Source organism: Drechmeria coniospora, chromosome 02 (genome assembly GCF_001625195.1).
Source record: "Drechmeria coniospora strain ARSEF 6962 chromosome 02, whole genome shotgun sequence".
Taxonomy (NCBI): domain Eukaryota; kingdom Fungi; phylum Ascomycota; class Sordariomycetes; order Hypocreales; family Ophiocordycipitaceae; genus Drechmeria; species Drechmeria coniospora.
In genome coordinates, this window is record NC_054390.1 from 2770536 (window position 1) to 2797730 (window position 27195).

A 27195-nucleotide genomic window follows, 5' to 3' on the forward strand; every position below is an offset into this window, starting at 1 on the left:
CTACGTGTAAAACGTGCCTCGGCGCAAGTAGCTGCAACCTAGCACGCCGTAGTACCTTGGTAGCATTCAATATTCGTCCTCTGGGTCCGCCACCCGAACCCGGTCTGCTTTCTTCCTCCACCAGCCCTTTTTCTCTCCCCCATATCGTCTCGTCTTCCGTCCCTCGACGTTCGGACAGGACTTCCCACGTCGACCATGTCATGACCCTCTCTCGCTGACGACACCTCGAGCAAGCGCGACAATGGGCCTCGGAATCCTCGAACCCAAGTCGGGCGAGCACGTGCCTGGTAAGGAAACCGGCGCCCTTCATCTGCCCTCATCCTCCTCAGCTCCACGCTCTCCGCTCTCCGCGTCGCGACGATGCCGCATGGAGATCTGCCGAGCCGACGGTGGCCGTCTAGTGGCATCTCGAGAGAACCGATGAACTGACGGTGACCTCATCCCAGGCACGACTCGATTGAAGTACTTTGACGATTCCAACAACCAGACGGAGGCATCCGGCAATGAAGCGCCGCCGTTGAAGTGCCAAAACGGCATCATCCTCGTACGTGCATGCCCGGTCGCGGCCCGTCATGCGGAATGGCGATGGGACGGACGCTGACCAGGCCTTGACACAGATCCCCCAGCCCTCGGACGACCCCAACGACCCGCTCAACTGGCCGCTGTGGAGACGGGATCTCATCACCTTCACCCTCTGCTTCGCCGGCATCCTCGCCACCTCGCTCGGGTCCATCCTCGCCTCCAACACGCTCGTCCTTAGCCTCGTCTTCACGGTGCCCCTGACCCAGACGGCCGTCCTCACCGGCTACTTCCTCCTCGGCGCCGGCGCCGCCGCCATGTTCTTCGTGCCCTCCGGCCGCGTCTGGGGCAAGCGCCACCTCTTCCTCCTCGGCATGCTCATCATCGTCATCTCGAGCGCCTGGGCCGGATCGTCCGGCGAGAACTACAACAGCATGGCCGCCGCGAGGGCCTTCCAGGGCATCGGTGCCGCCCCCTTCGAGAGCCTGCTCAACGCCGCCGTCGGCGACCTGTACTTTGTCCACCAGAGGGGCATGCGCATGGCCTTCACCAACCTCGCCGTCTTCGGCGGCGCCTTCTTCACGCCCGTCATCGTCGGCAAGATCACCGCCAGCATGGGTTGGGATTGGTCCTTCTACTTCGTCTCCATCTTCATGGCCGCCACCCTCCCCGCCGTCTTCTTCCTGTGCCCGGAAACGGCGTACCGGCGGGAGACTCGGCTCGACATCGACGGCACAATCGAGGAGGTCAAGCTCAATCCCGGCCCCAACTCGGCCTCGTCCAGCTCGCCCGCCGACGCCGACGCCCTCGCCGCCGCCGCTCGACCGACGGGACTGGGTGCGCACGCGTCGGAGCTGCAGCCCATCGGCGACGCCAACACGCCCAAGAAGACCTTTCTCCAGTCCCTTGCCCTCTTCGACGGCCGGAAGACGCACGAGCGCTACTGGAAACTCCTCCTGCGCCCCTTCCCCCTGCTCATGAACCCGGCCTTTGTCTGGGGCTGCTTGATTCAGGGCACCATGATCGGCTGGACCGTCTTCATCGGCGTCCTCATCGCCATCGTCTTCGTCGGCCCCCCCTACTTCTGGGGCGAGCTCAAGGCGGGATACACGTACACGGCCCCGTTCATCGGCGCCATCATCGGCTTCGTCATCGCCGGTCTGCTCGCCGACACGAGCGTCAGGCTTCTCACCCGGCTCAACAGGGGCATCTACGAACCCGAGTTCCGCATCCTGCTCGTCATCCCCATGCTCATCACGGGCGGCATCGGCCTCTACGGCTTTGGAATCTCGGCCGACGACATCATCTCGGGCAAGTTCGAGTACATCGTCCCGCTCATATTCTTCGCCTTTGAAGTCATGGGCATGGTCATCGGCACCGTCGCGAGCTCCCTCTACATCGTCGACGCCTACCGTGAGTCACCCCTCTCCTTTGGCTCTTGTTCCGCATCTTGGCCGGCCTCTCACCCTCATCGGCGCAGGAAACATGACGGTTGAAGGCTTCACCTTGATGATAATCTTCAAGAACATCTTCAGCTTCATACTGACCTGGTACGCCTACGACTGGCTCATCCAGAGCGGCATCAAGTTTGTCTTTATCATCATCTCGTCCGTCCAGGTCGGCGTCTGTCTTTTGAGCATTCCCATGTGTGAGTGTCGATCCTTCCCTTCCCTTCCCTTCCTGGCCCTTGCACGGCGCTCTGGCTGACGATTTCGGTCTGCCGCCGACGTAGACATATACGGGAAGCGCATCAGGGCCTTTTATCACCGCCATGACCCCCTGGCGATGGCGGGTCTGCGATGAAGAACCGATAGCGCATATATATACGCACGCCGCAGCACTGTCCGGCTCTTCACATGCATGTCGATAATTTGGCGTTCCAGGATTCGGAAGCAGGGTAGCGATTTACTACTTGTTGGCTAATCCGGGCGGGTCGCTCATTGCGACGAAGGACATATTGGTACATCGGAGATGGGCGGCAGTTCATGGATGCTAGCACGTTAGGGGCGCGTTTTTGTGTTATCTGATGTTTATTATCCAGGCATTTCATGGCCTCATGATGGCTAGTCGCGACGGCTTGTCGCGACGGTCGAAGAACAATATGTTTCCAAGTACTAGATGTCCAGACAGTTGCCCTTTATCCTCCGTCCATGCCCTCCCCAGCAGCCTACACGGCGGCTCGGATGTGCGTGACGCCGACCCATTGCTACGTTCGCCACCGTCGGTTCATTTGTGACCCAGCTCGCCGACGTCGGCGCTTCGCCGGACACCGGACAAGGACGACTTCTTGACGAGTCGCAGGCCACCGAGGAGGATGATGGCCGCTTGGAGACTGAGGATGACGACGAGGGTGACGAGGGCGCCAATGACGCCGGCGACGACCTTGGAGACGCCCTTGCCAGAGGCCATGGGGTTTTGGAAGACGTCGCCGGCGGCGACGGTCGCTCTGTTGGCGCACTTGCCGCTGGTGTTGCCGCAGAGGTTGCACCAGTGCTCCGTGTCTGCGATGGCAAACTTGGCCATGGCACTTTTAAAGTCATTCCAAGAGAGCGTCTCCTTGGCCAGGCCGAAGAGGGGAAAGGGCTTCAGGCCATTGTCGGCAGCGGTGCCGTTGGCGAAGAGGAAGCGTACGGAAATATCGGCCGGCTTCGGCTTCGCATCCTGGACGGTGGTGACAAGCTCAAAGGCCATGCTCGAGGCGTAATTGCAAACGCCATAAAAGTCGGCGTTTGCCTGAGGCAACTGGGCGAGGCCAAAGAAGGCCATGAAGGTGCCGTAGGCGCCAAACTGGACGTTCAGCTTGGGTGCGGACGGCTTGCCGTCGACGACGGCGTCGAGGGCGTCGAGAATCTGGCCGGCAAGGACGGCGCCGGCAATGGAGCGCACAGGCTCGGTCGCGTTGTAGGCCAGGTTCCACTCGTGGACCGAAGCCAGCTGATAGAGGCGGGCGAGAGTCTCCTTGGTGAGGAGGCTGTGGGAGGAGATGGAGGAGTTGTGGATGGTGGCAACGTTGATGAGGTCGTAGACTGGGGGATATCCGTCGTCAGCAGGTACTCAAGTCATGAAGAGTCATGTCATGTCCAGTCATCTCACCTCATGAAAGAGATGACACGGGACGGAATAAGGAGAAGGGAAGAACGGAACGGGCGTCTATCTTACTGCTGTAGCCATTCTTGAAGTTGGCGGCGTCGGTGCCGTAGGTGGAGTTGATGACGGGCAGGAGGCTCTGGTACAATGCGGCGCTGTCGTCGTAGGTGGCCTTGTACTCGGCCGAGGCGAAGTAGCTGTTGGAGCTGACGACGGCATTGCCGCAGCCACTGCCGCCCTGCAGCCAGGCGTTGCTCTCGGCCCTGTCACCACTGGCCGCTTCGCTCATGGCATCGATGGGTATGTACTGATAGCCGCCGAGGGGAGCCTCGATCTTGGAGCCATTGGCGAGCAGCTCCGTCCGGCCGGTCGGCGGGTAGAGGCCCTGGAGGAATGTGAGGGCCGAGTTGTGGAGGACGGCATCCTTGGGGGAGACGACTTGAAGCTGGGAGAGAACGGCGTCGTCGGAACTGAGGCCGGAAACGCGAAAGCCGGCTTCGGAGGCGACGTAGCGAGCGCGGTAGAATGTGCCCGAGTTGTGCACCTGGTCGGCGCCGAGGGCTGTGAGGTTGACGGGACTCCAGGCCTTGGCGGTGCGGTCGCCGTGGCGGTGAAAGAGGTAGACGCCGAGGATGCGCTCGCTGTCGGCAGCTGAGACAAGATTGGCGGTGCCAGCGGCCGAGAGGCCGGCGGCGAGGAGAAGTGCGGAGGGCGAGCGCATGGTGATGGTATCACTCGCTCTTTGCCGGGCTGGCTGTATATCTCGTAATTTTTTTGGTGGCCGATGTGGGGGGTCGCGAACTATATTGACTTTTTTCCCCCGCCGTCGTCTCCGTCTACATGTGCACGTACGAATACGTCGTCTTGAATGATCCGACTCGTCGTGTGCCGTCTGGTGGGATTCGTCTTGTTGGAGGAGGTGGTGCTCTCGACGGCTTGTGGAATCTCGCCTCGTCTCCTCGCCCGTGGCAGGGGAAGGGAAAATCAAAATAAAATAAAAGAACTCGGCGAGTGAGTAAATGATGGCGGCGAGGAGGAGGGAAAGAGAGAGGGAAGCAAAAGAGGAGGAGGTGGTTTCCGACCTGCGGCAAGTGAGCCCATGGCGATCCGCTTCGGCAGGCAGGCTTCGTCGCATTGAGGTGGATAATTCTTATCAATAAGGTAGTATCGTCCGGAGCTACCCAGCCATACAAAACACATCTTTGTGTTCAACTCCCCCCCAATTTCATACTTGTTCCCCGCCAGTGTTTGGCGGTCAGCGCATCCACCGCTTGCCTTGTACGACATTCCACAATTCATCACGGAACGCACGAAGACAACATCGGCAAAACAGTCGTCCGGTCATTCCATATCTACAGCACGTGGACACCTACAATCGCTCCCTCTTGGGTAGCGGGAGCCTTGCGTACGAGCATCGACAGGTCGCGTCGTGTCTCGATGGCAACTTCAAAGTCAGCGATCTTCTCCCCCGCTTTTCAGCCCACCCCACTCCTTCTATCCTTCTTATGGTGGAGAAATCGGCGACACGGCAGTACTTACACCTACAAGTACTGTAGGGAGGGATAGAGAAATGTGTCGGCTGCAGCCTGGTCGGACCAAAATGTTGCAACTCCACGTTTACAACTTTGATTTCTGTCCTTCATCGGCCGCCGCGAGCAAATAGTTGGGGTACTGCATCGATTTGTCGGCACCGATGCTCGCCGCTCCCTGTCTCCGCCAGGCGGCACCGTCGACCGGAATCGCCTGTCCGTTGACGTAGCTTCCGGCGTCGCTAAAGAGGAAGACGGTTGCGTCGGCGATGTCCCGCACGGTCCCGATGCGGCCCGAGGGGATGGTCGACGTGTACTCCTTGACTTGGTCCGGATCGGAGCTCAGCAGCCTCGCGGCGCCTTCGGTCTCCTCGATGGCGCCCGGGGCGATGACGTTGCTCTGAACACCACGAGGTCCGTACTCGAGCGCGACCGAGGCCATGAGAGAGTCAACGGCAGCCTTTGCGGCCGCCACGTGGGCCTGCATCGGCATGCCGGTGTAGTGGAAAGTGGCCGAGACGTAGATGATGCGCGGCGAGGGACTGCGGAGGAGGTGGGGGATGGTGGCCTTGATGGTGTTGAAGGTTCCGAGCACGTCAATGTCCATGACGGACTTGAAGGCATTGGGGCTCATGCCCTCGAGCGAGACGACAAAGTTGCCAGCCGCACCGGCGCTAGACCAGAGGGGTTTCGCGTCAGCGTTGGCAGGCAGTAGGGCGTACGTGTCCGTCCGTGACGCGGTGCTCGGAAAGAAAGCAAACGGACGTCGTGCCCAGGGATGCTAGGGAACTCACATGACGAAGTCAATGCCTCCCAATTCGCGCGCACAGCGATCGGCCGCCGCCTGCAGGCTTTCGGGCTGCGTGAGAGAAGGACGGTTAGCTACAAGCTGGCGCCGCCAACCTCAAGGGCGTTCCGTCCGGTGACGGATTTTGACGTGGGTTCCATCCATGTACATGCCACACGTACCTTGCGGACATCACAGCCTCCAATGCCAATCACCTTGGCACCGGCCCTCACGGTGGCAATTTCCTTGGCCGCCTGCTCGGTCTTGCCCTCGCTTCGGCCGATGATGCAGGCGTTGGCTCCCAGGCGTACCAAGGCCCTGGTCTGCATGCTGCAAATTGTGCCGGCACCGCCCGTCACGAACACCACGCGGTCCTCTGTGCCATCGTCAGCCAGCGGTTACGCTGATCGTCCGCCACGCCGGATGGAAGACTGACTGAAGATGCCATCTCGCCAGACGGAGCTCAGATATTTAGACTCCGGGACGGACATGGTTGACTTTGTCGTAGATTTTTCTCCGCAAGAAAACCCGAGGCCAGGCAACGCGAGGAATGCTAAGGTACGGCAACGGGAGAGACGAGCCAACACAGCGGTTGTACGTCGTGGAGCGGTAGGGCAGGTCGTAATCGGGTTCGGATGGTAGGCTGCGGGCGTCGTACGTCCGGTTCGTTGACAGCTAGGTAGCACTTGCACACGTTATTACATGCCCTCGTTGCATTGATGGCGGTTGGGGTGGTGGTGTTTGGTGGAGTTTGGTGACGCCCTGCCTCGAGATTCTCAGGACTCGGGAGGTCGACAGAGTAAGTGACTTGACGATGTGCCTCGGCCCGTCAAATCAAAGGTGGGGCGTCAGCTAGCAAGGCATGGAGCTCGGTTCCCGGCTTTATCGTTCTTTAGTATGAATACAGGTAAGTAATACATACTTAAGTACATGTACAGTATTAATCGGAGTACTGTACGGAGTACGGAGCGCGTGCATCGGACTGGCATGGGTCGGGAGCGGAGAAACCCCATCCGACGATAGACCGAACCGTAAGTACTCGGTACTCCTGTTGGACTGTGAGGATTGTGATGTATACTTCATTAACATGCAATACAGTGATGCTCTCTTTTTTCTTTGGCTTCGTTGTTGTACTGGCATGTCATGGCACCGGTACGATCTATACGAACCTTGTGCCTCCTCCGTTTCCGTTCCGTGAACCTCGACCAAAGGCAGAAATGAGCGGACTTGGACGACCCCGGGACGATTGCACACGGTTACTCGGTGCCTGCCCATGCCCTTGGTACTGACAGAAACACATGCCACCACTGTGCCACCGAACACCGACGTCTCACGTCGCATCATCGCCAGAGCATGATAGCAGCATGATTGTGACTTTCTACCCCATCTGTGCCGTCAGCTCGTGCCCCATGTTCGAACTTGGGCCATGTGAAGGAAGAACCTCGAAAACTACATCACAGCAAGAGATGCAAGAGCGGGTAGGAAGCATGGAGCCGATAAAGCGAGCATTTTCGTCATCGTTCTCTTGTCGTCGCGATACTCTAGATGGCCGTGGCGAGACGCACACTCAAAAACAGCAATTCCTGAGTCCTCTCACCGCGCAGATTGGGTTGCCCGCTTCAATGCCTCTTTTCCATCCATGCACATAGGTAGAGCACCGTAGTAGATGCGCAACGGACCAACAAGGTTATCGCATGCCATTCCTTCACATCAGGGGCAACTGCGTACAGCACGGGTTGAAGTACTCGACCAGTCGAGACGTGACCGTAACTTTGGTTCACCGACTTGCCGTTACCATCGCATGCACATTTTTGGCACCAAGTTCGGCCACATCGTGGGGCCCAGGGAAAGGTGACAAGCATCCTGCGCCTTTCCGTTGCCCATTCATGTCTGTCATTCTGCGCCATGGATAAAAATAAAAGAAGAAGAAGAAGAAACGAAGAAGCTGCAAGTGCATGCGCCTGGGCTATGAGCACTAGACAAGGCATTAGTGTATGGTCTGGCGTGTTTCCACTTGTTCCTGGCATGGACGCAGCTGGTTATTCATGTCGAAATGGTGTATACAAGAGAATGCCGGGCATGATTATCGTGAGCCAAAGTGCAAGGGGCGTCGTCGGGGGGGGGGGGGGGGGGGGGGGGGGGTGCTGCGGAGGCAGGTCAACCTCTCCGTGTCAACAGCAAGAGGCGGTGTCGTAGAAGAAAAGGTCCGTCGGCTCCGTCCAGCGAGCCGGCCGTGAGCCGTCGTCAGCCTACGCACAGCGGACAGCTCTCGGGAAGAACGATGTAGCGCTCGTGCGGGCCCATGGGACACGAGTGCTGCCGACTGCCGTCTGTCGAGGTGCTGCAGAAGTGTGCGCCAGGATCCGTGCAGGAGGCGTAAATGTAGTAGTTTTGGGTAAAGTCACACATGGTTGATGATGTCCACTGACGTGGCAAGGACTGGGGTCTGTTTCTGTTAGATGAAAACGCGCCCTTCCGGGAGGATGTTGCGACGCTCACCTGCGTCCGTCCGTTGTCGTGTCTTGATGCTCAGGTCGGTGCTCGGCCGGCTTGGGAAGAATCGTGGCGAGAAGAGTGCGCTCGGGGCCGGGGATGCAGAGCGTGACAGTGTCGAACGAGTTCCGCCAGTTCATGGACGAGGGGCCGTGAGCAGGCGACAAGAGATGGTTATCAGGACTTGGTGGCGAACCGGTGGATGTGCGAATCGAGAAGTAGAGTCGAGCTCAGGCACAGCAAAGGACGAAACGGGCTGCGTTGGCGACAGGAAATGGATGGAGGGCGCGGAGAGAAAGCGCTGCAAGGAGATGGTATCCTGTTGGTGAGGCAAAAAAAGACAAGGACGGTATCAGAAAGGCAAATGTAGTGATGCTGCTGTTGTGGTTGTATCTGGGTCACGAGAGCCGATGCTTGACGTGGGAGCGGGAGCAGGTATTATATCATTCAAAACGAGGACCGAGTACGGAGATGGAGCGGCCAAGCACAAAGTGCCTGCGCTGCACGCACATGCACATACTTGATTGCGCAGTACCTATTCTTACCACCAAGAGGTCGTGGCCGGACTGGAGGACTGGCACTCAGGGCGGGATGGGAAACCGGGGAGGGGGAGCGGGCGTCAAAGTGCTCGTGTGCGAGGCGCGCCCGCTTGTCAAACGGGGGTGAGGGGCGTGTCAATCGAAGGTAAAACAAGGCGAGTGAGCAGGTTGCTTTGTTCTGCCGCCGCAGATGGGTCCAACGTTCTTGACACACTCTCGGATAATTCTTCATTGTCGTGGATCAGCAGGGATCCTCGCAGGCCGGCGAGGCGTGAATAATATTACTAGACGTGGTGGTATAGTCCTTCCTGCACTTGGGCGTGCTGTAGTAGTACACTAGGTACTAAGGTAGGCACTGTACAGCATCTACGGAGTAAGGGTACTGTAGAGTGCTATCGAGAGGACACTGAGCAGCAGGTATCGTAGATGACCTGCGCGTCGTGGATCCAGATCGAACTGCTATGGCGAGTCGGGGATGGGCGACGGCGATGGAGGATCAAAAACAGCAACACCTGCTAGCATGCTGCTAGCAACTGCTGCCAGTGCGACTGTCCTTGGCCAAGGCGGATGGATGGATGGCCTTTGCAGCGTACAGTACTGTACCTACTGTAGCTAGTATTATTAGTACTTGGTACATGTATCACCTGTGACTAGTACCGATGCCAGTACTGTACTCATGCAATTTACTCATGTACCTACATAGGTACTAGGTACCTGGTACTTAGGGAAGGGATCGAAGCCGGCAGCTAAAAAAAACAACGGCGAGGTACGTACGGAGTAGTAATACTTGTAAGCAAGTTCTGCGGAGTACTCCGTACTTGGTTCTCTACTGTAAGTACACCCACGGAGTACAGGACGGAGTATTTGCACTGCAAGTACATGTATCCTCCGCACAGCGATCCTAGGTAGATGCGACGAGTGCGAGTACCTACGCGTATGGATACTTATTCTGGTAAAAAAAAATGGAGTGAACAAAGAAAGCGGCCCCTGGGCCCTGGCAGGCCGAGGGTTGGGGCCACGGCCGTGCGGCTACCTCGTACCGTAGGTACCGCTACAGCCTGCGGCCAGACCAAAGCTAGTATGCAGGCACATGCATGCAAGTACGTGTATCCGTACATGCGTAGGTACATGTACATGCTCGTGCCAGTGCTGCTGGTGCGGTCACACGTTCAGAGACGAGAGACGTACCAGTACTCCGTACCCGTATGGGTATACCCTCCCGCCGGGGCGCGCACCCTTGCTTGCTGGAACTCCCGACAATGGAAAAGTTCTGGACGAGGGGTCGCTCCAGAAGCAAACGAGGTCGAGGAACCCGTCGGTTCGCCGGTAATACCTCGTGGGGAAAAAAGGAGGGGAAAAGAGGACAATCACCCTCCTCCGTGGCGGCAAAGTGCGCCCAAGCTTGGCTGGCGCCACTTGGAACAACGACCGAAGGACTCTTCGGAACGCAGCAGCAAACTGACGAGCCGACAGGCGCCGTGCTCCGGACTCCGCAAGGGAATCATGGACTCAGAAACTAATACCTGGGTGCAGACGTCGGGCTCCATAGTCGTGCAAACGGCGCATGAAAGAAAGAAGCAACGGAGGTGAGGACGGAACGCAGGGTCCGGCATGGGGGCTGTGCTGTGGGAAGCAAAAGTCGTCATGTTGCAACTTGTGGGGTTGTGCTCGGGCCTGACAGAGGCAGGTAACAGCCTGGTATTACCAGGCACCAGGCTCCTTCGCATGCGGTCCCGGCTTGGTCCCGACTGCCCAAGCAACTTTGTCTTTTGCGTTTCCGATTCCCAGCCAGTGCCGCGTGGGTTTTCCGGCTGCCCAGAACGATGCCGGCCTTTCTTTTTCCCATTGTCATGGCACTCTCGATCCACGGGCAGCACTCCCACCTGGGGAGGCTATGACCGGCCATCGGCTTGCTGTCCACGTAGCGTACCTTGTCATCTTGGTCGTCATCACCGGCTGGCATCGCCATGACCTCAGACCCCCCCCCTATTCCTCGAAAAAAATCTTCCCTCGGAACGGGCCTGGATGGGAAAGGATCTACCCCAGCTAGTAACGGTAGCGTTTGGAGCCTCGCGCAAGGTACGGAGTACAAATAGAGATTTGCATCGACACGAGCACTGTGTCTGCATCATGGTACAGTGCCTTGCCTGCCATGCATCGTTTCCACCAGACGGCCGCACCCCATGGTCCGCCTGCCAACCTCGCACGGGCTTGTACTGTATTGACGGGGAGCGCCAAGGGCTCGAAGCGGGAGCTGGCTGGCCGACTTTGGTGCATTCTCTTGCTGGTGACTGGTAATCCGCGATGAAGGTCGAAATCTCGACTGCCGGACGTGCCAGCACGGAGCGAATCTGACAAGTCGCACGGGACTTGGGACCTAGCCGAGCCATGTCTCGATAGTACGGAGGGCAGGTAGGGCAACTTACAGTACACGTACGATGCGATGGAAAGCCGAATGCAAAACGGCAGTGGGCTGGATTGATGGACCGTTGCACACCCGCAGCATGGCATCCGTACTCGTATCCGTATGTGTGCACGCGCTTACCATGTCCATGTTATCCAAGAGCTGTCCAAGAACCATGCTTGCTTGGAGAGCATACCGGTGAAAGATGGCGTCTCCAAACACATCATTCGCGTTCCCGCAGGAATAGGCGAGCCTTCCGCTCCCGAAATCGAACGTGAATGGCCGGCCGGCCGGCCCAGACTGTTTGGACGAAGGAGCATGGTGCAGGCTCGGGCGCATGGCTGAGAGCCAAGTGGCAGGATATCGAGCCACCACGAGAACCGGGCGGCCGACGGAGGCTCGAGGGAAGCAGGGGCCGAGCAGGAGTCGAACGAGATTCGAGGACGTGACGACCAGGAGAAGGCGCGATTCATGGGCTGTCTAGGAGCTCTCTGGCGACTCGGAGGACAGAATGTGCGATGTGCTTGCCAAGGCACGATGGCCAAGAGGGATGGACAGGATGGGGATCGGGATCGGGATCGCAGGCACTAATATGAGGACTGGGCCCGACGCATGGCAGGTCGAAGGGAGGGTGGTTGAAAGGCGGTGGGCGAGGAGGACACGCCAGACACGCCTTGCACGGCACGACGGGTACCTACCCGCCTGCATCGCCGTCGTTTTATCCCATGTACTCCGTGCAGTACGGAGTAGGGAGGCACTACGGAGTCCAGTACGGAGTGCTCTGTGATTAGTATATTAATAGCATGAAAGCACCGTGGCGGCGGGTGCAGTGATACCTAGGTACTATAGTACCAAGCTACTCGCAGTCGTACTCGTACTCGTAATTACTGTAATACAAGTAAACGTGCACGTACGGAGTGCTTGAAGCACTGTTCAACCGTCCCGCAACTGCTGCTGCTGCTGCTGCTGCTGCTGCTGCTGCTGGGATTTGAGCATTATGCAGGGGCGGGCCAAACCTTCCGTTGCGCATCATCAGCCGCGAATGAGGGCAGGCACCACCTAAATCATGCGCCGAACCGTCGTCCGCGTCTCTCGCTTCCAATCCATACATGCCTTCCATTATCGTACTTGACGATGCAGATCGTCTCGCATCATGCATGTCTTGCGAAACAGAAAAATTCAAGCTTGTTGTCCCACTCACCCCTTGGGTGTGAATGCAGCTGTAGGTGGTGGGTGTGCTTACTTGTTCGCGCACGGAGTGCTTGTGCAAGTAAGTACTCACGGTACACTGCCGTGTACACTTGCATGCTCGGTACGATTGTTCCTGCCCGCTCATAAAATGAGGCATTCTATCATGGTTCCATTCTACTCGGCACTCGCACTCGCACGGTCACGGACCCCGGGTCTGGTGGGAAGGAGCTATGAGGCCGGCCAGGTCAGCGCTCTCAGGGGTATCCAGTGCCGAATCGAGCCAGCGGCACCTGCTAGGACTCGGCAGCGCGGGCACATGTACGGCCTCCCATTCCCAGCCATCCCCATCATCCACCAGTTTTTTTTTCCCCGCGCACAGCACCGAGTATCCGTACATGTACGGGTAGTGTGTAGTTCGTTGGTAATGCCCAAGCGCGCCTGCGATCTGCAGTCACAGACTCGGGGTGCAGCATCGCATGTCATGGCGCGAAAAAGAAAGGACTGGCCTATGGTGGTGTGGTCCTCCCAGGACGGCATTGCCTGCCGGACCGCATGCACGCATGTCTCTCTCAACAACAAAAGCTAAACAGACCAAGAAAGGAAACAAGGCAGCCGGACGGCACCCTGTCGCGTCGCCGACGGCACCACGCGTCCCACGACACTGCGTCACGTCGGTTCAGACCACTCGGCGCCGCGTGACGAACGGATGCAGGGCACAGCTTCGCACCTTGCATCGCATCCTGTGTCTTGACGCATGCGACAGTTTGAGCTCAGACTCTCGAAATGGCCGTCCCGTCGGCTCGTACAGTATCCGAGACAGCAGCTTGCGGCATGATTCAACGCCGCATTTGCCCCAACAGACCATGAGTCGGCTTGCCTTCACCTCGCGCCGCATCCAAGGCTGCCCGTGAGCCACCCGGTCGATAGTGTCACAATAGCTGAAGCTCGGACATGGGCTCGGGGAGGTGGCCACGAGGCAAGGAAGCCATTCAAGCCTCGCACTGCCAGGAATAGCGTTGTCAAGGCCACGAGGGTGTGTGACACATGGAGCTGCATGCTTGTACTGTCCGTACTTGCGATACGGTCCGTGGTCCATACGATCCCCCGAGACTCCCTCACTCGAATCGTGGACTCGATCACGACGGCAATGGCTCGTCGAAACCAGCATGAGCAAGAGAGGGCCTGCCGCCACCCCGTGGGCTTTGACAATGCTCGCCCACGAGTGGTAATGACGCGGTCCTGACCTCGGAAAAGCAGGAGCACGCCCGTCTCAGTATCTGTCGGGCATTCCCTTGTACTGCAACGCAACTGTCCGACGTACCATCAAACGCAGCGCCGCACGTTACGGACAAAGGTGGGGTCTTGGCCACGCCCAATGATGATGCCGCGTGGTCGCTCAGGCATGCGTGCGTGACTGGCTTCGTACGTGTGGCAGCAGGACCACGCGTTTCCACGTCTTTGCCGCCCAAGTATTACGTAGTTGTCCTTGCCCGCAAGGACAGGCCAACCACACGACCACGAGGGCTTTGCACGCCCACCCATCATAGGGGTGCCTTATACTCGAATTTGCGCTGGGATAATATGGGACGAAAGCCATGTGCCATTGCGGGTAGGTTTCAGCCATTTCTTACGTCTTCTCATGCAGCCACAGCACACTCGCTCAGGTGAACCACGCAGAGTACATTCACGGTACCGCGCTCGAATACGGTCCGTCTCAATGAACAATGACGAATACAGGCACTGTACGGAGGGCACGGAGCACCTAGCATTCACCTTGGCACCGACAACTAATCGCTTGTAGGTGTACGGAGTAAGTACAGCTACAATAGAAGTGTGCTTATACGGAGTACCGCTGGCAAGATAAGTAGTAGCAAGTGTGAATGTACCTGCTGCTACGAAGTACTCGGTACATGTACAGTGTACTTACTAAGCGTAAGTACAGCCATTGACGTTCCATGCAAGGTCTTGTGCATGTAAAATGTAGAGGTGTCTGTACATGTATACTTACGTGTACTCCGTACCATACAGTACTTTTGAGTACTGCAGATGTGCAGTAGATGTACGGCAAGTAGGTGAACGCGTACTCCGTACTCCGTACATACCGTACCAAATACGATTGAGCACCAGTATTCTAGCCAGTGCTGTATTACGTACTTTCACCTACTCCGTACATGCTTGCCTGGCAAGTGGTGTACTGATTTGTACAGTACGCACTAATAGTACGATGTGGTCCTGGGACGGGACACTGTAAAAGTACGGTGCGGTGGGCTCCTAGGAGTTCGGGTGCAGTCCACTGTACAGTACGGAGTACGGGGTACAAGTTGGTGTGCTCCGTACAGGGAACGGCATCCACCGAGCAGCTTGCTGGCGGGTCAATGCGGGGCTGTCAAAGCGTTCGCGCTCCGAGTTTCACCTGCATGCCTGAGGGTCCGCACAAGGCCTTGCCTTGCAGCTGCAGTGAGGCAACGTTCCCAACCGAGTCCAGGACCTTGGTTGCATCTTGCGAGGCGACCCTGACAGGGCAGCGTCCGTGGAGCTGTGGCCGTGGCCCTTGCCTTTGTTGACAGTGGGAGTGGTGGGACGACCGGGAGACGGTTGTGATGTATACATGCATGCTGTTGACACGGTGCGGCCTCCATATTTGTACAGGTACATGTAATTATTACCGTTCCAAGTAGCAGCAGTAGGTGAAAGCCAAAGGAAATGTATTCCGTATATTACGAGAATAGGCCCTGCAGGTCTTCGTACGAATGAAAATGGCATCTGTACTCCCTACTCTCTACTCAGTACGGAGTGTGCGAGTACAAGTAGTTATTTGCAATGAATGGTTCCTGATATGGTCGTGAGTCGGATGGAGGAGGACGGGCTGAGGTGTAAAGTTCGCAGCTCAACCCCCATCTATTCCTCATTACTCCGTGCTCCGTGCTGCTTTGCCCTTGCTCACAAGTCCGCTCAGATCCTCGGGCCCCAAAAAGTTGATTGTGGAAATAATCTCCCCCCAAAAGCGAGGGAGTCCCGTACAACATGCAGCGCGTACGTGGAAACCTGAATCGCCAGCTCGTCAGCCTCGACAGATGCGGCAGGACAACGCAGAACTACAAGTACGAATTATATGCATTCGTCCCTGGAGTCACTTTTTCGCCAGGCAGTGCAGATACATGTAGGGGCTTGGTTGAAAATTTCCCCGGCCTGTCGAATCCTCAGGAGAAAAAAAAAGTCTGCCAGCTGCGCATTCCATCGCACTGTACAGTTCCGTCAGAGCGGTTTGGTTCTGCGCGTAATTACTGAAGTTCGGAACATGGTCGCCACCAGCCACACCGTGTGGCCAACGGCCAGCCACTGGTCCTCCAAGTCGTGACCCTTTTGCCTCACACGATTCCTTCCACCGACCCTGGCTGCGCCACAATTTTAAATCATCGCCGCCTGTCCACAGATTGGTACTAGCGACGGTGTTCTGGACTATCAGCCGTCAGGTCATGGCCAGCCCCAGCTCCAGCTCACGAAACGCCTCTCATGTTGCTTCCATTAACCTAGGACGACCGACGCTGACGGACCCCTCCACCATCGGCTCCTCCTCCAGCTTCATCTCCGACTCCGGCATCGGATCCAGATCCAGACCTAGACCCAGATCAGGTCCAATTCAAGCTGCAGTCCCAGAACAAGCTCTGAGACCGACTGCTTCTTTGCACCGCTCGAACGAAACGGCGACGGCGACGGCGACAGCATCCATGCAGGGCCCTGCACCGATTGCTGCTCAACGACTGCCCCGACTCCTCCGACCCACCTGGGCCGTCGACGGGGTGGAGAGTTGCCCGAGAAGGTCCTGCACGCCTTCGCCGTCGGCCCTGGAAGCCAGCAGGCGAGATGGCAGACTCGTCACCGCGGACCGTCCGATTCTCGGCCGGCGACGACGACCACCCATCGAATCCGGATCGCCGGCAATCCGTCATCGATGAAGCCGACAAGGGCAAGAGCAACGTCGACGCCGACGCCGACGCCGACGCCGAGGACTCCTCCCCCGGCTCCGACAGCGACCCTCAGTCGATGGGGCGGCACGATGAGCTCGGCGGCCTCGACAGGTACGACGACCCCACCGAGGCCATCAACGGCACCTCCCCCAAGAGCCAATGGAACGCTGCCGGCGAGGAAGCGACGGCGGCTTTCGCCAACGGGAGCCGGCCCCAGAGGCCCCTGGGCCCGGCCAGGACGCCCTCCAACACATACAATCCGGCGACGTCTCGGAAGCCCACCATGCAGCCGTCGACGGCGACGCCCTTTGTCGAGGCTCCCCAGTCGTCGAAGTCGCGACGAGGGCAGAGCGATAGCCGATTCCGCGCCCAGGAAAGGGCCTACATCCAAAAGCTCCGCCAGGACTACTCGGCCGAGTATTTCTCGTCCTATCAAGGCATGAACGGCAACGACTCCGACTCCGAGGGCGAGACCCCCGTATCCGAGGGTCCGTACGACGATCGCCTGGATCAGGAGACCATCATGTTCTACGGCAACGACGAACTTCAGCCGACGGACGAGGACGCCAAGGACCCCGAGAAACGCGAGCGGCTCGAGTGGCACGGCATGCTCGAAGCCGTCCTCACCGGCGACGTCGTTCGGCAGGAGAAGAAGCGGCTCATAGGCTCCGCCGACCAGCAGTCGGGCAAGACGGCCCACAAGTCGGAGCTCTGGCTCGGCGTCAGGGCCGAGACCTGCGGCAGGCGCCTGCCCGTGCAGCGCCGCATGGTCGAGGAGGCGCGCGCGACCCTCGACCGGACGCTCGAGGAGATCATCAACTTCGAGGTCAAGGGCGAGAGCGAGGTGGGAAAGCCGCCGCACGAGCAGGTCAAGGACGTCGTCAAGCGGATTGAGGGGTGCGAGAGCCTGTATCCCTCGTGGTCCTCCCTCGCCGCCGAGCACAAGCTCGCCGCCTCGCCCGCCTTCCACGAGGCGTACGACGCCATCTTCTCCTGGCACAACACCAACGAGATGATCAACACGGAGCTCGCCATTCTCAAAAAGTGGGTCGGCAACGACGAGCTCGACTTTGCCCGTACCAAGCAGAGGTCGCCGGCCGTCGACGGCATCACCGCCGACGAGACCTCCTTCCTCGACAGGCTGATGAAGGAGGACGGTCTCCAGTCGCTCTACAACGACGACGAGCGCTCCACCCAGAAGGGGATGCTGTGGCCCATCTCCTCCATCATCAGCAAGGTCAAGAGGACGCTCATCCAGAACTCGGCGCCTTTTCAGAAGCGGCACCTTCCACCCTACCTCGAGGAGCTCCTGACCCTCATCAGCTTCCCCTCACGCCTCATCGAGGAGATTACCAAGACGCGCCTCGCCTACGCCAGGCGGGTCAAGGAGACGGCCCAGCAGAACCTGCTGATGCAGGACCAGATGATCTCGCAGTTTCAGCTGCTCCTCAAGTTCGCCATCCGAATCAAGCTGGAGTACCTGGCCATCGAGAAACCCGAACCGGGCTGGGAGCTGCCGCCCTGCATCGACGAATCCTTCGACCAGGTCGTCCTCGAAGCTCTCAAGTATTACTTCAAGATGTTGAACTGGAAGTTGAGCGGCAACAAGAACACGTTCAAGGAGGCCGAGCTGCTCTTCCAGGAGTGGGACTTTGCCAACCACATCGGCGGCCATCTCCTCGGCGGCCATATCGAAGTGGCCGAGCAGTTCAGCTCGCTGACCTTCAAGGCCCTGAACCGGCTGAGCCAGACGTTCGAGAAGGAGCTGCAGGTGAAGCCGAGGGAGAGCGCGGCCGAGATGAGCAAGCGGTACAAGGCCTGCTTGGACTCGGTCCGGGTGCGCCAGAGGATGCTGCAGCGGTTCTCGAGGATGCTGAGTGACAACTACGAGCACGCCTCGGATTTCAGCATCCCCCCGGTGCCGGATGCCATGCAGACCTTTTGCGACCACCTGATCGCCTCGGGCCACTTTCGGCTGGAGACGGGCATGTTCGAGAAGCAGGGCATTCACATCATTGCGTCGTCGCAGATGCACGGGAGGCTGCGCGATATACAGTCGATGCTGACCGTCACCTCCACCGAACGCTTCCCGGACGACTACGCGGACCGGTACCTGCTCATCCTGCGTCCCGAACGCTCGTTCAGCTGGTTCGGGGAAGTCGTTCCCGTCCGTCTCCGGCCGCAGGGCATGGACTTGAAGCTCGGCCAGGTCCGGCTCTGCGCCTCGAGCTCGGAGACGCTACCGGGCGCACGGAGGGCCTTTATCGACGCCGTCGACATGCACGTCGATCTCTTGCAAGAGTCGAGATCCAACATCCAGAAGGTGAACACGCGGCAGTTGGAAATCCGCAGGGTCGCCTACAAGCTGTCCAACACCTTCATGGACAGCGTCGAGGTGATCCGGAAGCAAACGCAAGGGCGGGACTGCCAGGAGCTCATCCAAACCTGCTTCGTCTTCGCCACCGAGTTCGGCCAGCGGTCCCTGCTGTACATGGACAGCAACAGGCGGCAGATGAACAATTTCAAGCTCACCAAGCTCGCCCTCGACTGGGTGAGCTTCATCTGCGACGACTGCATCGCGTCGGACCGAAAGACGTTTCGCTGGGCCGTCCTGGCCCTCGAGTTCGCCACGGGCATGACGCGGGGAAGGCACATTCTCGCCCTCGGCGAGGAAGAGTACGAACGGTTGCGGACAAAGGTCAGCGGCTGCATGTCGCTGCTCATCTCCCACTTCGACATCATGGGCGCGAAGTCGAACCTGGCGGCCCAGGCGGAGAAGGAGAGGCTCGAGCAGCTCGTTGGGCAGTTCAGGAAGCTCGACAAGAACAGAATGCTCTCCGACGAGGAGGCCTCGCGCTGCATCACCGAGCAGCGGGTGGGGCAGCTCGACAAGGTGGACGAGTATAGGAAGGAGAAGGAGGGTGAACGACGGAGTCTCGGCCGCGTGCTCGAGACCAACAACGAAGCGGACCGCTCGCTCGCCTACCTCTCGTCCTCGGCCACGAGCGTGACGATGCGCTGGCAGCAGGGGCACTTTGTCGGCGGCGGCACATTCGGCAACGTGTACTCGGCCATGAACCTCGACATCGGTCAGCTGATGGCGGTCAAGGAAATTCGGCTCCAGGATCCGAAGCTCATCCCGCAGATTGCCGAGAAGATACGCGAGGAGATGGGAGTGCTGGAGGTGCTGGACCACCCCAACATCGTGTCGTACCACGGCATCGAAGTGCACCGAGACCGCGTGTACATCTTTATGGAGTTTTGCTCGGGTGGCTCGCTTGCGAACCTGCTGGAGCACGGGCGAATCGAGGACGAGCAGGTCATCATCTTTTACGCTCTGCAGCTTCTCGAGGGACTCGTGTACCTGCACGAGCGGGGGATTGCCCACAGAGACATCAAGCCCGAGAGTGAGTCCTCCCCACCTTTTGCGATTACCTCCTTTTTCGTGTCCCTTTTTTTTCACCTCGTCCCCTTTTTTTACCTCGTCACTTCATTCCTGCGACGAGACGCAGCGGGTGCTGACGGCGACAAGACATTCTACTCAACCAGAACGGCATCATCAAGTACGTCGACTTTGGCGCCGCCAAGGTCATCGCTCGTCAAGGACGAACGCTGGCGGCGGACCTGCACGCGACCAAGCCCAACAAGTCGATGACGGGGACGCCGATGTACATGTCCCCGGAGGTCATCAAGGGTGAGAACCCAGGACGGGCAGGATCGGTCGACATCTGGTCGCTCGGGTGCGTCATTCTGGAGATGGCGACTGGGCGACGGCCCTGGGCCAACCTGGACAACGAGTGGGCCATCATGTACAACATCGCGCAGGGCAACCCGCCTCAGATGCCGACGTCGGATCAGCTGGGGCCCGAGGGCGTCGACTTCCTGAAGCAGTGCTTCTGCCGGGACCCCAAGGAGAGGCCGTCAGCCATCGAGCTGCTGCAGCACGAATGGGTGCTGGCCATCCGGAACCAGGTGGTGGACCCGACGACGCCGAGCGAGAGCGGCGCATCGGTGTTGTCGACGCCTATGTTGACGAGTTCCAGCCGAGGGAGCGCCGGGCAGGACGGGTCTTCGTAGGCGTGCGCAACGGCACCCGTACCGTCCGGGGCCTGCAAGCGAGTGAGGGTCGGTGTGTTCTCCGTTGGGTTTCGCTCACGATATCAGCCTGGCAGAAGCGATGCCGCTTAACGGGGGAGGCTTAGCAGGGGAGGCAACGGTGGCGGATGATAGTCGACGGCCGTCAGTGTGTTCGATTCTTTTCTACGTCGAGGGCGCAACTTGGCGGTAATTGCGGCGTTATGATGCAACAACGAATGCACGGACGAGGGGGATGATTTCGCGGGTTGGTTCACGACATCATTATGACGGACCCTATTTACCTTCTGTGTTGGGCTTGGGGCAAGGGGTAATGGGAGAGGGAGAGGGAGAGAGATGGGATAGGAGACATCGATGACAGCTCAATCAATGCACGAGTCAACTCTGCCGGCCGCGGAGCACGTGACGGAGAGGACGGTCTTGGCCTCATGCTTATTGGCACTATCTCGGGTGAGCAAGAGTGAAGAATAAAGATGACAATGGTCTCAGGGGGGACGACGTAATCCGGTCGGGTCGGGCGTCGTTAGTTATCGTCGGCGCCTGCGGGATGCCCCGCCCCGCCCCCGCCGGAGAGGGCCGGGTAGCGGCAACGGTCCGTGTACGACGTCGCGAAATTCGACCCACACTGCGATTCCATTCCACTCCGAACTCTCTCACTGACCCTCTCTGACTCTGACTCTCACTCTCATTCTCACTCTCCCCCATCACCGACCATCACTTCCCTCCGTTTCTTGCCAACCCGCGATGACGCCCCCGGAAGCTCAGTCCAGCTCGTCCGACGTCGCCGTCTCATCGACCTGCGGCAAGATCAACATCTCACCAGAGGAATTCCACGAGCTGCGCGCAAGCGCATCAGCGGCCAAGGCAACGGCTCACTGCCCCTACAGCCGGTTCCGCGTCGGCGCCGCCGTCCTCGTCGCCAATGGCAGTGTCGTTGCCGGAGCCAACGTCGAGAATGCGAGCTACCCGGTTGGGTTGTGCGCTGAGCGTGTCGCGCTCTCCAAAGCCGTTACCGATGGCACCTGGTCCGCCTCTTCCTCGACATCGGCTTTTCGCGCCATCGCCGTCTCTACCGACATCAGCCCCCCGGCGAGCCCGTGTGGCATGTGCAGACAGTTGTTCGTCATTCCCCGCTGCCTTTACTCTCTACCGGCATCCACCGACTGACCGGTCCCAGCATCCGCGAGTTTTGCCCCTTGAGCATGCCTGTCATCATGTTTGACAAGAACGACGAGTACGTGGTGCTCACACTTGAAGAGGTTCGTTCCCTCCCCTCCCCACCCACCATTCACCTCTCATGAGGATACTACCACTGACACCCGACCCAGCTGCTACCTATGTCGTTTGGACCAGACCAACTGCCTCCAGCGGGTGCCCCGGGAGCTCCGTAGGCGACTGTCGCTAGAAAACCGGCGGCGAGAAGCATGTCGAGGCTGGGGAGACGGGCATTTGCGATAATGGGAGCGGGAGGAAATTGTACTCATTGCAAATCAGCATCTCGTCGTCGAGAAATACACAGCTCTGTCTATCTATTATATGCCACCCCGGCCGCATTGCACCGCCATCAGTTCAGCACCATTATCGGCGCAGGTTCCCCTTCTATGGTTTCTGTTCCATATGTAAAAAAAAGAATCCCCCAGCAAAAGGGCCGACAAACTCGCCTACATGCCGGACCACCTTTTTTATGTCGCTTCTGCATTGTACATCACTGGCTTGCTTGCTCGCGTCCAAGTGTCCGAGCGGTAGACAGGTTAAAGGCGACGGTCGTTGTGGCCGAATCGCTTGCCGTCAGGTCTATAGTGTGGCTCGTCGGCGTACTGACCGTTCGCGCTGTTGTTGTCGGTGACGTCGGCGTAGGCAGTGGAAGCAGCCGGCGCCGCCGTCGACGCGGCAGTGGCGTTGCTGCTCGTCGCTCCGGTCTCGAGGACTGAATACATCGGCGGCATGCGGCTGTGCCAAGGCTTCGCGATGGGCGAGCCGCATTCCAGGTCGTACCAGCGACCGGGCTGATGGCGGTCGATGTTCTCGACAACGAATGACACGGGCATGCCGTAGAGGTCGCAGCGGGGGGCTCCGAGATCATTGTGGTAGTACCGGTATGACTGGCAGCCCTTGGTGTCCTCCATGACGCTCTGGTGGATTTGCATGTCAGCATCCGGTCATGTTCCTGGCACGGGGCGGCAGGACAAGGTCGTGTGAGGGTTGGGGTTGGGGTTGGGCTGGGTTGGGATGGGTTGAGCAGGGAGACTCACATCGCAGAACTGGTAGCATCCCTCCTCGGAGACGGGCACACCAGGGCGCTCCTCGATAAAGCCGGCGATAAAGTAGGTACCAGCCGGCTCACCCTTGATGCCGCAGTAGGCGTTCTCCGGAGACGGCTTGCCCGTCTCGTGGTTGTGCTCGCAGATGGTTCTAGTCGGCTTCGCCGGGCTCGCATAGGTCGAGGGCAGCGCAGACCTGGCGACAGGGGCCATGGTCGTGTCGATGATGCACGTGGCCGTTGTCTGGGTCGGCCGCGTCGTGGCGAGATACATGGCCGTTGCCGTGTCCGTGGCCGTGTCCGTGTTGGTGCTCTCGGCCGCCATCAGCTCCTGGGGGTACATGGCCGCCGTCGAGGTGGGATCAAAGGGTGTCGAGGAGGTAGCGGAGAGTGCAGCAATTCTCTCGTCGGTGCAAGGCTCCGTCGTCGAGTAGCCATTCGCGGCGGAAAGCATCGCAGTGTCGGTCTCGCAGGGCTCGGAGCCGGTCGTCATGGTCGTGTTGGTGCCTTGGCCCTTGGTTGGTGCCATGTACGCCGCCGTCGAGGTCGTCAGTATGCCATCCTGAGTGTTCGTGTACGAGCCAGTCGGAGGCAACGTCGACGTCCCGTCGGTGCACGGATGGGTAGCGTTCACGCCGAGGGTGACGTAGACGGTGACGTCCACCGTCGTCGTCGATATCACCTGAGTGTCGGCAGGGCAGTCCTCGGGCATGGCTGTGGGGGTGCCAGTCGGCTCGCTGGTGTCATGACGCGGTTTCAGAGCCTCGTAGTAGGCACGCGGCTGCGATGAGAAGCGTCAGAGGGCCATGGCCGACGATTCCTGTGTGGAATCGGTTGCTCACCTCTCTGCCGTCACGGAGTCTGGGCGCAGCATCGACGGCTGTCGAGAGCAGGCCCATGGCCAAGGTGCAGCGGAGATATCGCATCTTTGCGGCTTTTACCACGGAAACGAGAGGGACGGCGGGTTGTAAAGGCAGCTGGCTGCGGGGAGGAATGGTTCGAACTGGTGCTCGTTGACGTCTGATGGTCTGATTGACTGCTTGCTACCTTCCTTGGCTTGCTTCGGAGCAACTTGATCTGTCGGTCGATGGGGACAAGGCGTCGCCTTCGACGGCTTATATGCTTTCGCATCCTCGTCTACAGGGAGGAGGTCGATGGGCCATTGTCTGTTGGGAAGCCAATATACGACCTTGGAGGAGGTTGCCCGTCAAAGGGGTTGCCGGGCGAGGCGGTACCCATGAAGGAGTGAATGGAGGCACCAATGATGGTACCAAGGTTGTCGCAGAGGTGGCCGTCGTGGCCGTCGTGGTCATCATGGCCGTCACTGGTGGGAGGCCGTCCCTCGGGAAGGGGCCGTCTTCCCGTTGGCAAAGGGAGGGAGGAAGATGATACATGTACATCAGGCGTCGTCAGCAACCGACACCGGCGGGGAACAAACGGGCCGGCACCACGGCAAAAAATCACATCCGCCCTTTATTTCGAGGGGCAAAAATGTGAATACATTGGCAATGGATCAAGTAAAGGTCGGAATGTGGATGGATGCATTCACGTACTATCATAGAATGAATCAAATCTGCAGGAAGCACGAGGAATGCAACTTTGGCCACCACGGGCGAGGCTGCGAGACGGAGGTTGAAACTTGAATTCGCTACCAAGCTCGAAACATGCTTGGCTGTCAATGCAGACCTGCTGGAAAGGGTATCGGAAGACGGAGACTGCGCTCAAAACGACAAGCCGGCCCTGCGAAGAGAGGGAGGCGCAAGAAAGGAAAGGAACCAGAACAGCAAACGAATGCACATGCCGCCATCCATCCATCCATCAACTCATCCGTCAATCCCCCCGTGACTCGCAAAAATCAGCCCATCCGAGTCTCCTTCCCCGGATGGCTCGTGTGCGTTCTCCGCATCGTCGGCGGATGCTCTGCTTCAATCCTCCCAGATGGTCTCGAGGTCGAGATCCCCCCTCCGTTCGGCGCCGCAGACGCTCCATCGCTTGCGCTTGTCCCTGGCGCCGTACATCATGGTGCGTCCCCGCAGAGGGGTGTCGGACGTGGCGCGTGCCTTGTGGTCGGAGCCGTCGCCGCTGCCGTCGGCGGCGTCGGCGGCCGCCTTCAACTGGGCCAGCCTCTCGGCCTCGAGGGCCGCCTCCTCGGCGTCGGGCGAGTCGGGAATGGTTTCCAAGCTCGATATGCTCGGGCTGCGCGACCTCGCCGACGTGGGCGTCGAGGGCACCGAGGAGAGGGCGCCTCCGTAGCCGCCGTAGCCGTAGCCGCCGTAGGGTGCAAAGGCGTCGTAGGACCTCGACGACGAAGACATGGACGGGCTCGACGACGGCGTCGACGGCAGCGGGGGCAGGGCACCGTGGCTCGCGCTCGCCAGGTTTCGCAGGGGAGAGGCCGGCCTCAGCAGCCGGCTCGACCAGGCGCCGCATGAGGTGCCGAGGATGGGCGAACCGCTGCGGTCGGCCGGCGTGGGGCGGCGCTCAAGATCGACGACCGAGGCCCGAACGGGCGAGGAGAGGGGAAAGACGTCGTCGGCGGGCTTGCGCGGCACGCGGGTGCGGCTCGGCGACCTCGAGGGACTCGCCGACCGCAGCTGGGGCGAGCCGAGCATGTGGCCGGGCATGGACTGGGTGCGCGACATGGGCACGGCCATGCTGCGGGAGCGCGCGTGCGAACCGGAAAGCGGCGAGGCCGTTCGGGGGCGGTAGGGGAGCGAGGCCATGGTCGACGGGGACCACGACGGCGTCGAGGGCGCCACGGGCGAGAAGGTCGGGTTCGGGTCGGTGCTGCGCCGCATCGGCGGCGGCTTCCGAAAGAGGCTCAAGTCGAGGTCGAGGTCGAAGGCGGTCACGTTGGAGCCGGGGCTGCCGGGCCTCACGTCGGCGTTGGCGGCGGCGGCATGGCCATTGACGGCGGCGTGACCGTTGGCGTTGACGTTGGCGTGACGCAGGGGGGTCACGGGGAAGCGCTTGAACTCCTCCATGCGCTTCGTCTCAGGAACGGGCTCCATGGCGCCGGCGGGTGACGGCGGTCGGCATGCAGTGTATGCGTGTGCGATGGTGGATGTCGTGCGAAGCGAGCACCGGCCGCACCGATCGGGGAGGTTCGTCTCGGCTCGGCACCGAGGACGAGGGACGGCCAGGTACGAGTACGCGTGCCCGAATCTGCGTCGGCGGCCGTGCGAGCGCGCGTGCGAGCTCGGTCTCGCTCCGAAACAGCTGGGCTTTGTTCGACCCAGAAGCCGGGGCGTGCGATGCACGGCGGCGGCGACGTCGAGAGAGCTGCACTCGCCGACGGACGGAGAATGTTGGAGACGAGGGGTGAGGGCGACCGGTCAATGGGAAAATTCTTGCCCGTCGTCTCAACGACGGCGAGGATGGCGGCGGGAGGGATCGCGCGTTGCGTTGGGTCGTCGTCGATGGTGGGGTTGGGAGGAGAAGGAGGAGAAGGAGGAGGAGGAGGAGGAGAAGGAGGAGAAGGAGAAGGAGAAGGAGGCGGATGGAGATGGAAATTGTACTCGGGACATGGAAAGAAGAGCGGAGCAGCAGCGGAGCGGTGACGATGGCTCGAGTCAACCGAGACGCGAGCACCACGAGACTAAAGGATACGCTAAACACCCGTGGGGGGAGAAGATGATTACAGTGCTGGCAGAGCACGGTACAGTGTGCATTCATGCACACTGTACGGGACAGCGCAGCGCAGTGACGGAGGAGGAATTGGGGGGGGGGAGGGGAGGGAGGGGGAGAGGGGGCGGAGGGGCGGGGAGGGAGCATTCTCAATGAGCGGCAGGCTCCCGGAAACAGCAGGCAACCGCTGTCTCGCCGTAACAGCCGAGAAAGTTAATTCTGCACTGTCCAGCTCCTCTCTCGGCGTGGCTTGCCTTGGATTGGCTTCGCTGCTGCCCGCTGCCTTGGTTGCTTTTGCGCTGCCTGCCAGCGCTCGTTACGGTGCCCACAGCGCTTATCGCTCCCCGTTGCCTCGTGTAGCTTTGCCCTCCATGGACAGCCGCGTTGCTTGGCGAGCATCCGTCGACATCTTGAACGGGATGCACTCTTTCGGAAGCAGCGCAGGACTTTTCGGTGCAGCCCAGCAGCCTAGGCACCGACCTTTTGGCGTCCGACTCCCGCCTTGATGAGGTCGTCGGTCGAAGGATGGCTGGCCAGATCCGACCGAGCCGCTCCAGCCATCTCGAGAGCGTCACACCGCCCGTGCCTGCGCAGCGATGGAGAATACGACGACCATGCCACCCGCCGAGTGCTTCGTGAGGAATTAGGAAACTAGCCAAGGGTACGGAGAAGAGGGACTTGCGAGCTGTTGGGATG

The 27195-nt window shown here is 59.7% G+C and overlaps 7 protein-coding genes across 7 annotated transcripts; 3 read left to right on the top strand and 4 right to left on the bottom strand.

Annotated features, from left to right (window-relative positions):
* Positions 1–241: 241 nt before the first annotated feature.
* DCS_03903 (Major facilitator superfamily domain, general substrate transporter) lies at positions 242–2322 on the top strand (the record flags this gene model as incomplete). Its single annotated transcript, XM_040801216.1, has 5 exons — positions 242–287; positions 447–544; positions 618–1932; positions 2000–2167; positions 2252–2322. The coding sequence occupies 5 exons, from the start codon at positions 242–244 to the stop codon at positions 2320–2322; spliced, it is 1698 nt and encodes a 565-aa protein (XP_040656249.1).
* A 423-nt stretch (positions 2323–2745) lies between these two features.
* DCS_03904 (putative histidine acid phosphatase) lies at positions 2746–4327 on the bottom strand (the record flags this gene model as incomplete). Its single annotated transcript, XM_040801217.1, has 2 exons — positions 2746–3545; positions 3679–4327. The coding sequence occupies 2 exons, from the start codon at positions 4325–4327 to the stop codon at positions 2746–2748; spliced, it is 1449 nt and encodes a 482-aa protein (XP_040656250.1).
* An 896-nt stretch (positions 4328–5223) lies between these two features.
* On the bottom strand, positions 5224–6413 carry DCS_03905 (uncharacterized protein; the record flags this gene model as incomplete). Its single annotated transcript, XM_040801218.1, has 4 exons — positions 5224–5878; positions 5930–5994; positions 6105–6298; positions 6359–6413. The coding sequence occupies 4 exons, from the start codon at positions 6411–6413 to the stop codon at positions 5224–5226; spliced, it is 969 nt and encodes a 322-aa protein (XP_040656251.1).
* A 10000-nt stretch (positions 6414–16413) lies between these two features.
* DCS_03906 (MAP kinase kinase kinase Czk3) lies at positions 16414–20594 on the top strand (the record flags this gene model as incomplete). Its single annotated transcript, XM_040801219.1, has 2 exons — positions 16414–19924; positions 20050–20594. 2 exons carry the CDS (start codon positions 16414–16416, stop codon positions 20592–20594), a joined length of 4056 nt encoding a protein of 1351 aa, XP_040656252.1.
* A 762-nt stretch (positions 20595–21356) lies between these two features.
* On the top strand, positions 21357–22003 carry DCS_03907 (Cytidine deaminase; the record flags this gene model as incomplete). The annotated part of the gene is made up of 3 exons (XM_040801220.1): positions 21357–21730; positions 21790–21871; positions 21941–22003. The coding sequence occupies 3 exons, from the start codon at positions 21357–21359 to the stop codon at positions 22001–22003; spliced, it is 519 nt and encodes a 172-aa protein (XP_040656253.1).
* A 360-nt stretch (positions 22004–22363) lies between these two features.
* DCS_03908 (uncharacterized protein) lies at positions 22364–23798 on the bottom strand (the record flags this gene model as incomplete). The annotated part of the gene is made up of 3 exons (XM_040801221.1): positions 22364–22744; positions 22865–23653; positions 23715–23798. The coding sequence occupies 3 exons, from the start codon at positions 23796–23798 to the stop codon at positions 22364–22366; spliced, it is 1254 nt and encodes a 417-aa protein (XP_040656254.1).
* A 999-nt stretch (positions 23799–24797) lies between these two features.
* DCS_03909 (uncharacterized protein) lies at positions 24798–25883 on the bottom strand (the record flags this gene model as incomplete). The annotated part of the gene is made up of 1 exon (XM_040801222.1): positions 24798–25883. One exon carries the CDS (start codon positions 25881–25883, stop codon positions 24798–24800), a length of 1086 nt encoding a protein of 361 aa, XP_040656255.1.
* Positions 25884–27195: the final 1312 nt, after the last annotated feature.